The sequence below is a fragment of the Pithys albifrons genome, chromosome 7 (assembly GCF_047495875.1).
Source record: "Pithys albifrons albifrons isolate INPA30051 chromosome 7, PitAlb_v1, whole genome shotgun sequence".
Classification (NCBI taxonomy): Eukaryota; Metazoa; Chordata; class Aves; order Passeriformes; family Thamnophilidae; genus Pithys; species Pithys albifrons.
In genome coordinates, this window is record NC_092464.1 from 14,564,530 (window position 1) to 14,578,254 (window position 13,725).

A 13,725-nucleotide genomic window follows, 5' to 3' on the forward strand; every position below is an offset into this window, starting at 1 on the left:
CAGTAAATTCAGTGAGGGGATTGAAAGAGCATGAGAGAACAGTACTTCAAACATACTCAGAAGTAAATCCCATAGAGTTGGAAATGGTTGAAATGTTCACAGTTATCTGGGATTTAGACAGTGTCAAGGCCAAGGAAAAGACTGGTTTAAGAATGTCAACTGCCTACTAATTACTTATTTAATAAAACTTATGTGAAAATGCATATTTTGACATTTTGAATAAGAATTTTAACTTAAGTAGAATTCAATTCCAGGCTGTTAATGTGGCTGTCAAGTCTGAAACTTGTTTATACATAATGAGAGCATGTTAAATGGAAAAGCTGTAAACACAGAAATAAAATAAAATACCTTTTTTTAAAGGATCCAAACTATGTCATGCACAATTATATGATAAAGATTTATTACAGGAAAGTGAATTTTAAATATAGATGTTTAGAATCAGGATATACTGGACAAGTAAATTCAGTATAAATTTACAAGTTACAAGAGGAATAATTTTCATATTAAAATGCATCCCTTTTTCTTCATAATACTAGAACTCACTTAATAGAAAAATGGATTGTACATGTCATTGCTGAGTTTTTTTGACACCACCACCACCCCTGCTGGAGAGGGGACACACTTGATTCCATGTCTCAAAAATGTGGAGGAGCAGAGGTGGGAGGGGTCCAGACTATTTCCAAAACATTTCTCCCATGTCCTCTGTATTCTAGTGAAAGAAAAGTAGAGTTCATTGCTTGGGATTGATTTTAAGCACTTGGATTGTGGTGCTGCTTTCCTATCTGTGTGCCCACACCTCTGTGTGCTTTCAGTGAGGACAAAGATGTTTTCTCCAGCTGCTTGCAGTGTGGGCAGGTAAAAGAACACACCCAGCTTCAGGTTTGAAGGCAATTGGTGAGGGTTTTGGTTCGTTTTTTCCCCCCTCTCTGTTCCCCAGTTCTTTGGAGCAGATAAAATACCTCTACTTTGCCTGGATTTAGAGGGAGAGAAGATGCTTGGCAGGGATCTGTTTGTCACTTTAGCATGTGGCTGGTCTGTGTTCCTGTGGCTACGAAGCACAATGCTCTCTGCTACAGTCAACTAACTTACTTGAGCAGGGGCTCTGCTTAGTAGGAACCCAAACAGACAAAACCAAACACAGGACTCAGTAAAGACTTTGAGGGCTGTCCAGAAAGAAAAAAATTTAGTGTGTCCATTGTGCCAATATTGTTTTATATTTGCTTACTGTTCAGTTCCAGTTATGCAGTATTTTCAGTTATTTTTCTTGCAGTTATTTTCTTTTGCTTCTGAAAATGTTACTCAATAAGCAACTGTAAAAACTTTAAAAAGTGAAAAAGTAAAAAAACATATGAAGCAATTCATCCTTTTGTCCCCTATGGAACAAGCAGGGGCCTTCTCTCCCTAAAAAATCCCCCACGCCTCACCCCAGGAAAACACTCCAAACCTCTAAAAATTATGTGCTATAACTATGTCCTTTATTTATATCGAGAAAATATTTTACTTTTTCATGGTTTTCTTGAGGGTTTTGGAGTAAGAATCTCTTCAGCTTTGGCTTGTGATCTTGGACAAAATCTGTAAAGTTTTCTGCTTCATCTGTATAGATGCTGCCATTTATTTCTGTTCCCAGTAAAACTGAGACCTTTTTTAAAACACACAAAAAAAAAATATAAAAGCTCTGTATTTCTCTGAGAAAAGTAGTATTGATTTGTAAGGACATGATAAAACTTTCTCTCTTTCTCCTACAGATATGTTTCCTTATAATCCTTCTGGTTTTGTCTAGAAGTTTATCAGTCTATTGGCCATTTTGATCATATGTTTTTTTAACAGAGTTTTTTCACCTTACCAAAAGGGAGGAGTATACATATTGATCACCTTATGGTTGTGAATTTTTCAGGATATAAGTTTTGTTTGCAAACCTGCTTGGACATTTTTGTAATGGCATTAGATGCAGTGCTAAGGAGAGTAGGCATGAAAATGAAAGCATAAGGAAAGACAGAATAGATGACAAATAAGAAAGTGTTTAGATAAAAGTAAAAGAAAAAGAAAATGCATGATAGAAAAGCATAAAAGGGAAGAAAATTCTAATTCTGTGCGCAATATCGCCTTTAGCACCAATCCTTCATTCTTACTATGTGCTCAGAGATAAGAGCAAACAGTCAGTCCCTTAAGAATAGCATCTGAGCCATCCTGGCTGATGGGGGATGTTATGCTGATCTTTAAGTGGGGATGCATCAAGTTCTCTGCAAGCTCAACAGTAATTATAACATAATTTACTATTATATAGCCTCTTCTAGTTTTAAGAGTCTTTGAAATCTCCTCAAACTCTATAGCCTAGATGCTCTTCTGAAGTCCTGCCATGTCTGCCTTTGGAAAGAGATCCAACTGATACAAGGAATATATGAGATAACATCAGAAATCTCTGTGAATAATGATATGAAAGTTAGTCCCATAATCCCAAGACTACTCTGAAGTCTACTTAGTAAAACAGAACAGAAAAGGATTTGGATATTCATCTGAAAACCTCACAATGAACACCCGTTAATAGGTATCAGCCATGTTACTTTGATACAGAGAGGTGTGTGCAGCTCCACCAGCTGTTCCTCTTACTGAAGCATGCCACAAAATCCATGATAAATCCTACATCGAAAACCTGACAGCTAAAAATATTTAATTTGTGGTTTTGTTATATATCCTGAGTGTCTTAAAAATATTAGGAAGTCTCAGAAAAGTGAAAAAAAAAAGAAGCTGATTTTTTTCAGTTTATATGATGAATTTCATGGATTTTATTTGGAAAAAGAGAAAAAACTCAAATGAAGGTAGGCATTGAAACATATACAGACCCTAACTACAAAATTTTTTATACCTTTTCTATTCTGTAGCTTTTGTTTGTTTGTTTATTTTTTGCTTTTAATGGAAGTAGCCTTCATTGTCTGGAGTTTATAAATCACTTAATGTGTCACTGTAAAAATTTTAGTCTTTTCCTCAAGATGCAAAGAAAACTAAAGTAATATCTAATGGCCATTTTTTATATGGAGAGTCCATAATATCGCCTTCCAGGTGTCTCTAATAATCATATTCTGTTTGATCACCTAGGAGGTATCTACTGTTTGCATCTCCATTTATTCTTTGCATTTCCAGCCTTTTAAGTCTCAAAAGTAGCCATGGTTTTCAGAAACATATGTATGAGGAGAAATTCTCTGTGGTGTGAATGTACCATTCCCTCACTCTTGTATATGAGTTCAAGACTGTCTGATCTCAGCCTTGGAAAAGTTTTATAAGCTTAATCTGGAGTATTACTCAAGCTAAAAAGCTGAGGAGTAGTTATCAAAGATTGGAAGTTGGTTCTGGACTCCAGGTATGAAGTCTGATAAAGATATTTTAGTGCTTCTGCAGAAGCTCTGTGACGTCAATATTGGGCAAAGGAGTTTATGTGCAATTTAGCACTGAGTAGCCACAATAATTTAACTTGAACAAACAAGCTGATTTGCCTGCTCTGATCTCAGAATCTAGGAAATTTATACAGTGCTTATGTTCTTTTAGAACTTCTCAGAGATCTTTCATTCCATGAAGCTGCTACGCATTGGCTTTTCAATCAATCCTTATTTTTGTAACTTAATCTAGTTTTTGCCTTTTCATGTTAGTGACTTTACATAAACATCTAAATTGGTTATTTTCTCTTCTGTCTGATTTGATTACATTACAGTTAGCTTGCAGGTAATAGGTAAATAACTCCAGTGTGTACATACAATGGGCCGTGATGGCCGAATCATATTCTAGATGCTGAATGTCAGTTTTTATTTTTACTTACACTGTCAGTTTTTATTAAGACAAATTGCCATCATTTGCATACATCTGGATGGCATGTGGGGAGTTTGTGTTTCAAGAACTACCCTGACTAACTCAGGCAATTTAGATGTCAATAAAACATTCGCTGCTTATTTTTAGTTTTATCATTGGTTGTAATTTATACTGAGAACTGAAATGTTAACACTTGTAGCTGAGTTTATTTTAATAGTATAATTAGAGTAATGAACCTTGTGGAAATACAGTGGTGCAAATGCTAATATAATCTCAGCTGCTTACATTCCCAATTAGGTATTTAAAACAAATACAAAGATTGAGCTCTTTGCTTTGGCACTGTTTCCCTTCTCTGTCTATGTCAGATAATGTTAGTCTAAAACAGCACAGGTATGAAATTTCAATTTATAATTATTGTTTCAAAAGGATTGTAGACTTGCAGAGTGTTTTGCAAAGGTTTACATGATATTTAATCCCATTCCTGAAGAAGTTAAAGTTTAAAACAATTTTAGGGAATAATTTTTGTTAGAAACCCTGTTGCCTTACTTTAACTGGACAGGTAAATTCAAATGCACCCATATATTTGTATGCTACATAGTTAGGTTTAAAAAACTATATATACGGATTTTTGTACTTTATACTAGATGAGTTTTCAGGCTTTCAAAATTTTTGTCTTCCTAATGTAGGAAACATTATATTGAAGCTTTTTATATTGAAGCAGAGCTACATCTCCACTTATCAGGATTAATGACAGTGGCATACATCAGGGAAAAGCATCCAATTAGTTTTTAGATTATTGCATATTTGCAATATCAGCTCTACTCTGTTTATCTCCAGTTACTGCAAAAACAAACATGAATTCTCATAATGCCTTTTTTTAGAGTCATATTCTTACATTCTAACCATAATATGCTGAAGAAATGCTACAGGAAATTGGTAGAGTTTTCTCTGCTATGCAGACCCTTGTTCTGGAAATTGTTCCTTGAACTGTGTCTAAAGACATCTTTTGCACCATGTGTTTATATACAAAAATAAATACAAAGCAGTGTGAGGATCCTGGTTTCAAGGTTGACTCAGGCCTTCATCCAGCCTTGAACCTGTTCTCAGTAACTTTAGCTTTCTGTGCCTTGGTTTACCTAGCTCTAACATTTGTTATAAAGCAAAATCCTCATGAGGATCATATGCTGTGTCTGACATGAGCAGTCTTGCATTAGTGGAACCTGTAGTCTTTGCTTATTTACAATTTTACTGGTAGTTTGTTTATCTGTTACATTTTTGTACTATTGATTAGGATTAGTAATATTTTTTACAAGATTTGAGTGCTTAGGTAAAGTACATTTAAGAAATGACAAACCATGCATAAAGGTGCATCTTGCATTAATAATTTAATATAACTTTGGAAAGTGAGACAGTAGAAAGTGACATTTCAAGAAAAGTGCTATGTCAAAACTATTGATTGAGAAATTACTTTGTAATCAAAAGTGCGTGGAGACATTGGCATAAAATAACCATATTATTTTGTACAGTGTACTCTCTTTGTATTAACTTAGATTGTTATAGTTTGTGTGGATATTGTTTTGACATCTTAGTATTTTTTATATTTAGTCATATAAGCCAAACCCCAGTTGTCAATACTATATATGCTCTTGTGCAAGCATTGCATGCACATCCAAATTCTGAATTGTCTTTGAGTGTTACAGAGGAGTAGACCTGCATAAAAAAACCGTTGGGCATCAAGTGAAAGAAGGGGAAGAGTAGACACAACACTTTCCTCTCTCCCTCAAATATTTTGGTTGTTTTCTCTTAAATGTAACATTGCCAATTTTATATTTGCTTGCTTACATCTTCCCCATTTAGTTCTTCATCTTCTTCAATTGCTTCCCTTTGTGGCTCAAAGACAGACTGCCCAGGGAAATTAATAAGCTCCCAAGTGAAAAAGTCATGAACTTGTTTTCTAACACATCAGTGGTCTATGTATCACAAATGTAATTCTGATAAAAATAATGTAGTGAAGGCATACCAAGTATTTTTCCTTTAGTCATTAATATTCATAACTCTTACTTTAGCTCTTTAGGCAACTATCAAACAATCTATAATGTCTTTATAATCAGTTTTAAAAATCGAAGACTGTCTTCAAAGCTTATTTTAGTGAACAGAAGGAAAAGAAGATTGAAGGAATATTTTAAAATTTGTTTTGTTTTAATTCCTGTGACAACATACCTTCATAATTGTCAGCAAATTTGAGTACAATAAAAGGTCAATAAGTTAGTGTGCCGCTGTTGTGGACTTTTAGAATTTTTTGTCATGCAAACTATTAGAGTATGGTAGGAAAGGCAAACAGAAACCCACCTAAAATATCTAGATAATAAAAGGGGTTTTGCTGTTTCGGTGATCAGGAAAAAAGCAAGCAGGGAACAATTGTTTTTGCTTTTGAAAATACTGGAAAATTTGGTTTGCTTTTTGTTAAATCATTTTCCTCTTTAATGGGAGATGCTGGGTTGTTGGAAGGAATCTACAAATGGTAGAACTTTCCAAACACAAAGAATATGAACTTGTGATGAGGAGGGACAGGACTAGTACTGACTGTGTTTTTCCAGATTTTTTTTTTCAGAAATACATGTATTTTAGAAAAATGATACTTTACCATTATGGAATCCTCCTGTTCCATGTACTCACCAGTGCTGCTGCAAAGAGACAGCTTGCTAATTGCAGCAGCTGACCTGAACTCAAGTCCAGTCAGTTAGTATCAGTTACTGCACCCAAGGAGTCCCTTGGGACCCAAATGAGAATGGAGCAAGTTTTACTCTGATGGGACACTGAATGGGTCAAAAGTGCAGTACATTATGTATTTGCAGAACACTTCCTATCAGTTGAAAACAGAGTAGCATCACTTAAATGTAAATGTCTGACACAAGCATCATTTGATGAATTGTGTTGTCAGAATGCTTTGTGTTGTTTTTCTCCTCACAGTCTGTTTACACCTTTAGATCCTTTCAACATCATATCTTAATGTTTATAGGTGGTTCCAAAATGAAAATACTACTAGGATTGTTTATCTTACTCCTTCATCTGCCTTGGAGGAGAAAATGCATGACTGTTCTATAAAATAAATGTCTCATTTGCATATGTTGGTGATAAATTGGTAAGTGAAGAATTTAAAGTGGAAGAAATAAGTTAGTTTTGATTTTCTGACCCATTTGATTAAGTGCTCAAGTGCATATATAACTTTTGAGTGCATGAGGAGTCCTTTTAAGCATCATTGACTGCACATTTACTTTGAGGTATGTGTGAACTGAAGTGCTGTGATCACTGGAAGTTTTTTGATAAATGACATACGTGGTCTTGCAATTTCTGCTACGTGACCAAGTATTCCCCATGCCATGCCTTGAAATGACTTCTGAAAAAGTAATGCTGTTGACTTGGATGATGTGAATTTGACCCACTGATACATCCTGTGGGATTTCAATGTAAAACTGATCTTCTTTAAAAAAAATCAAGTGCAGTGTTGATGCAAGAATAATCCTGAAGATTGAGTCCTTCTTCAAAACTAGAGTTCAGGTATAGAAACATCACTGACTTTTCATACTATCCTGCCAGTACCTCAGAAATCCATTCCTCAGGATCCATTTCATAATTTCAGATTGAATGTTTTTTACCTTTTCTCTCTAAGAGAATCCTTAAGATGACACCATGGGTAAGCACTAGACAGAGGTGACTACCTCATTCCACGAAGGCTATCAAATGGAAATTGTCTTAATTAATTAATTTAAGATGTTGAATTTAAAAAATGACATTTAAGTTTTTAATTTTCTCTTTGCTATTTAATAAAAAAGTTAAGTTTTAAAAATAAAAGCATTTGATTTGCATGAAGTTCCTGAATTCTCTGTCCATTCCTTCATTATAGGCTGCTTATTACATGAGATTCCCCACATTTCACTTGCACAGAAGGAGCAGTGATGGCTGTGGTATTCTCTGCTAAATCAAAGATTCAAATTTTAAGTTGAACCTGTTCACCTTTGGTAAACTAGCAGAAAAGAATGCGGTCTCTCAGATGTGTGGTGGTTCTTGGAGCTTTTACTGCTCAGAAATCTTGACCTTTTGCAAGAATGGACATGCTATCATCACACTGCCTGTTCGTTCTTACTTTTGATATGCTTAATTCACCTAGGCTTTTTGTTTTATGGAAAAGGGATAATAATTCAGGTAATGGGTATAAGTTATTTGAAACTATGGTATACTACTTCAAGGTAAAGATGGTTTAAAATGTAGTTTCTGTAGTGATTATGATAAAATATTAAATCAGTAGGATTTTCTATGTTGCTAATTATTCAAACACTAATCATTTGTAATGTTAATATTCCAGAACCCTGGGGCTGCTGGTGAAGCGACTGGAGAAGGGTGGAAAAGCTGAACAAGAAAACCTTTTTCGTGAGAATGATTGTATTGTCAGGATTAATGATGGAGACCTTCGGAATAGGAGATTTGAACAGTAAGTGTTTTTACTACACGTCACGTTGCACTATTTGATCTTTAACCCTGCACTTTGCAGTATTTTGAGAAAGGTACGAAAAAATCACTAGGCTTTCTTTCTAAAAAAGAAAAGATACACTAAGGGACATTAGTGGTTTACAATTAGCCAGACTAAAAAAACCTGAAGGTTAATTATTGTCATTAGAGTATATACAATTCTCATTTAATTATTTTTGTACATTATAGGTTTTTTCTTCTTACATTGGTAAACTGTTTATCCTGAAATTCCCATATGACTTTTGCTCTTATACTTGCAGTGCACCATATTCAATATATGTGGACAGCATGGAGACTATATTTTTAACATTTTAAAAATATGTGTGGTTTTGCCTGTGTGAGAATTATATATACTATATGCAGAAACTTCCTGGAAAAGTTTGAGAGATACATATTTGCTCAGTGGTTGTCTGGTCTTGGTAGAATCTGAAATGGTGAATCAGAAAGACTTTTAAGGATGAAATTAGATGGGAGTTCACACACAGATAATTGAAAGAAAAAAAACCCTGAAAATAGGTATGCTGAAAATGAGAAAATTTCAAAATCTGTAACATGTTGAGGGCCAAAGGAATATTGTTTGTTCTGATCATTTTGTACTTAATGTATATTTAAAATGTATTTTTAATTTCTTTGACTTTAACCTGAATTGGAACATAACCCTGCACCATATGGTTGAAAGCAGCTTGTCTCTGCTTGTTCTATGGTTCTGAATCATAATTTGTAAAGTCTGTGAAGAGACTTGTTGACTTTGTATACTTTGGATCATGACCTAGAGCCCAATGTCTGTCTGTACAGGATTTGAGCATTTTTTCTGTACAGGATTGAGCATTTTGTTTTTGTATTTCTTAATGTTGTATTCTGAAAGACTACTGACTCACAAAAATTAAAGTGTAAACTAGACTGTTTGCAAGGCTGCATATAATGGCAAATTATAGAATACATAGTCTTTTTATAAAATGTAGTTTTCATTCTAAAAGTTCTGTTGTCATTGTTATTCCTGTCATAACAATTATCACAATTAATCAAGTTCAGACCAAAACGACCCTGCAGTCCAGCTATAGAACTGTCTGCATTGCAAGACAGTGGTTAAAATTTTTGCTTTTCTGAATTCAGTGCTTGCTACATTAGTTGTGAAGCATATTTAACCATTGTGTTGCCCTAAAGCAATAAACCTTAGCGAAAAGCAGACCAAATAGACCAGTGAACAGATTCAAGTTTTATGGTTCATGCTTGAGTGCAATGTGTCTGTCAGCTCGTGTTGCTTAATTAACATTAGCAATTATGCTTATAATGTCCTGTAGTCTGCCAGTCCTAATTTGCTAATTTTCTGTCGATTTTAAAACCTAGAGCACAGCATATGTTTCGCCAAGCCATGCGCACGCCATTCATTTGGTTCCACGTGGTCCCCGCGGCAAATAAAGAGCAGTACGAACAGTTGTCTCAGAGCGAGAAGAACATGTACTACGCCAGCCGGTTCAGCCCCGACTCCCAGTATGCTGATGGGAAAAGTATTAACAATTCTGGACTTCACACATTGCAAAGAATGTGTCGAGCGGGTAATCAGTCTGATCAGACAGACTCCTACTCGCAGCTACCTCATAGTGTGAATTCATCAGGGAAACCACCCTCTGGCCTGGTACCGTCACCTCAGAAAGTTCTCACCTCCACTGCAAACAGTGGGTATAACACCAAAAAGATAGGGAAGAGGCTCAGTATACAACTAAGGAAAGGTAAGGCCCAAGTGCATTTCTCATACAGCATGAGACATGTGTATGTCAGGTGTGCACATGTGTCTGGTGCCAGGGTATTGGGCAGGATGGCTGGCAGAAGCACAGGGGATGCAGTGGGTCAGTTTGGGAAACCAAGACACTGAATTGACCCTGATAGCCCAGGAGTCCCACCCTGCATTCAGCATGTGCAGGGGTTTTGCAAAAGGCCAATTTGAGGAGTGTTTTAACATTGTTTTCTATCTCTCAGCTAATAAGGAAACACAGTAAATGCCTCAAATTCTGTTGGCCAAGACCCAGGGAGTGATGAACTGTTTAATATAAACAACTAAGCTAAAATGGCCATATTCTGTTCTTTACAGTCATCATGACTTTTCAAATTGAGTAACTGCTTTTGCCTTAAGATTTTAAGACTGGTTTTGATCCACTTGGTAAATTGGACTTTCTAATTTCCTGCTAAAGCTTTTCTTTATTCCACTGAGATGTGAAAACCTTTGATTGAGATGTAATGTGATATTTCCTGTCTTGGCCCTTATGCTAATGTAATTTGAGTGTGGGTGAGAGACTATTTAAAATAGTGTGTGCTTATCTCAACATCTGTGTTATATGTGCACATGTAGATGCATTTGTACATCCCTGGAATTTTTATGCTATGAGAAAATTTGGTATTTTTGTGTAGTTATCATCCAGATGCTTTTAAGATAGTTTGAAATATAATAAAAAGACATTTAGGTGCAAGTATTTCTTAGCTCTTGGGAAATTATTTTTTTTAAGGATTATATGTACTGTAGGCTTTATGGTATTAAAATGAGCATGCTTAATGATATATATAATTTGGCCTCTAGCAGCAAGAATAGGGTTCATATTACATAAAAAAAGTTTACCAATATGACAGTATTCTCCATGAAGTCAGGTTATATTTCCCTTAGGATATTATATTTGCTAATGTTAATAATGTTTATTAATTAATCTTTTTATTGGAAGTCATTGCAGACAATGCATTGAATGGTAGAGATTTTACAATTTTACAGGTACCAGGCTACTTGTCAAATTATCATTTTGCTTTTCTTTCTATGAACTTCACATGAACCACCAGATTGCTTCTTTCTGGTTGCTGAATTTTAAGCTCTACAAACTTGGATGACATAAGGTTGAGTTGACAGTTTGCTTCTGTTGTTGATGCTCCTTCAAGAATTTCTTTAGGCCATCAGCTCAGATCAGCCTGCTTGGAAAAACTTATTGTTATTGGTTGAGTAAGGAATCATTGTGCTTATAAATATACTCAGTCACTACAGTGATTTTTACCTTTTTTTTTATGTGTGCGTGAGTGTGTGTCTGTGGAACCTCTAAAGATATTATTCAGACAGTACATAAAAGAATTCATAGCCAGGGGTAGAAATAAACCTTTCATATAATTTAAAAGCACCAACAAATGAATATAGAATAAGGGACCACAATGTTTTTGTATGAAAAAAATACAGTGTTATAGCTGCTCATAGGATATAAGAATATAATTTTGGTGTGTTATAGATTTCTTGACTGTGGTATGTTGTTGTATTTTGGTCATCTTGCACTGCAAACTGTTTCATAAATACTCCCCCCGGGGCTATAACATAATTTGTTTTTGCTGGTAGCAATATATTAGATGGGTTTGGAGTAAAGGAGATGCATGTTGATGAAAAGTGATCTCTAAGATACTTTAACGTCTAGTTCATAGCAGAGAAGTTTGATGGCTCTTACACTAGTAGAAGCTTTGAAATCCTTATCTAGAATATGTTTCAGAAGTTTAAAGGGGATATTTTTTCCTAACAGTCTACTTATTTGAGAATACTGCTTATGATGAAATGATACCTAGCTCAGATTATAGATGGACAGATAGAAACTACTTAGTGTATTGTGTTTTATTCATGGTAAAATTAAAGAAAAATGTGCCTAAGGAAGGATGCCTTTTTATCATAACTATCTTTCATTTGTTCATATCCTCTGTAGAAAGAGGCATGCCCTCCCATTTTGGCTTTCTTGAGGACATACATTTGAAGAAACAAATGCAGCAAAACACTTAGGCATGCCCCCAAGTAGTTTGTTGTATATATGAGAGCAATAGGCATGTTGATTGTCTTTAATGATTATTTCTAATGAAGGATGCTGTAATATTACAGGCTTTATAGATATTGAACAAGTGTTTTTATTTGTAGCTGATAGGCCACAGCTATTTCACCAATTACCATAATTACTTTAAAAACTCAGTGTGGGGTGCATTAAGGCATACAAGCATGCAAGACATCATCTTTAAATTCAATTTTGATTTAACTTGTGCATTCTAGTTACAGATGTAGTATATGAGAACTGACTCTTTTTCAATACAGACAGACCTCCTTTATTACAGCTATATTTCTTTATATTGCATGAGCTTTATTATATAGGATGACATGCTAAGATAACCCTACTGTATGTGCTTCTGTAATTATGATTTCTTAATATTTATTGCTGTTTTGGCATTTTAAAATAACCTGGACTTTCATAGGATTTAGCTGTTAAATAAAGTCAGAAGAGAAGGTCAGTCATATGTTTCAGTCAATGCAGAATGTTTGTTGGTTTTTCTAAATGAAAATGGATATCTGTTTATCTTGCCTTAAAGGTCAGGGCCTGAACTTTTAGCATATAGATGTAGGGGTTATTGCTGATATTCTAATGCCATTAAGGTTGTATAACAGTCTAGCTTAATGGCTCACACAAATTAAGATAGCTCAAGACATGACACTGAGCCTGTGTTTATATATATTTTGGTGTGAACTGATACACAGTAAGTATAAATAAATAAAAGCAGGTCTTTGCAGGTAATAAATAAAGAAAATAAGACCAAGGATATAACACTCAAGAGTGTTAGGGCAAACTTTATCCTCATATACACCAGGGCACTCCCAGAGTTTGTCTTCTTTGGTTGCAAGGCTTTCAGCCAATGCAATTGAGAGGAATTCAGTCCAACCCTCATAAATAATAAATAAGCAATTATACAGCAAATGACTGTAAGGCTCAGTCTTTGAGCACTTAGTAACTCATAGCATTTCGCCTGATACTTGCTAAAGCATTCCAAAAACTGCTTTTGCATTGGACATTGTGTTACTCAGATTTCATATATACTGGCTTTGACACTGCTGTACTAAGACAAACCTGAAGTACTCAATCTGTAAATTGACTTCACCTTACTTGATTGGCCCTAAGTATAATGCTACTTGCATGATATAGTTTCCATCTATAACTATGTATTTGTCAAGGTAAATTAAGTAACTCATTCTTGAAGTAAAACGTCAAAACTGAGCTCATGTTTTTTAAGTTGTTCCTAGGTCCACCGAATAGTTTGCTAAATTTTTGTCTGAGATATTCAGTGAATTGGACCTTCAGTCTCCCCACTTCCAGAGGGTAACTTAGCTACTGAACATGGGAGTTGTGATCATCGCTTCCTTTTTGACCCAAAGAATATTCCTCTCTTGCAAAACAGTAAAGATTCCAGGGAAAGAAATGCATGACAGGACTGTAGGATACCTTACAGCAGGAAAGTTGGAGCCATTACTGAGTCCATCACAGAAAGGACGTAGCAGCTCTGTTCTAGGAGTGGTGAGAAATGAAGGAGACACCTCTGTGAACTGCAACAGAGAAAAATGCTGCAGTTGTA

At 35.1% G+C, this 13,725-nt stretch overlaps 1 protein-coding gene across 13 annotated transcripts in view; it reads left to right on the forward strand.

The window, feature by feature from the left end:
* PARD3 (par-3 family cell polarity regulator) overlaps positions 1-13,725 on the forward strand; it is a 447,638-nt gene that overhangs the window by 232,506 nt on the left and 201,407 nt on the right. For all 13 annotated transcript variants that reach the window (XM_071559915.1, XM_071559924.1, XM_071559920.1 and 10 more), the window contains 2 exons: positions 8,162-8,287; positions 9,673-10,055. In XM_071559915.1, coding sequence (XP_071416016.1) covers positions 8,162-8,287; positions 9,673-10,055 — 509 coding nt within the window. The remainder of the gene's footprint in view (positions 1-8,161; positions 8,288-9,672; positions 10,056-13,725) is intronic.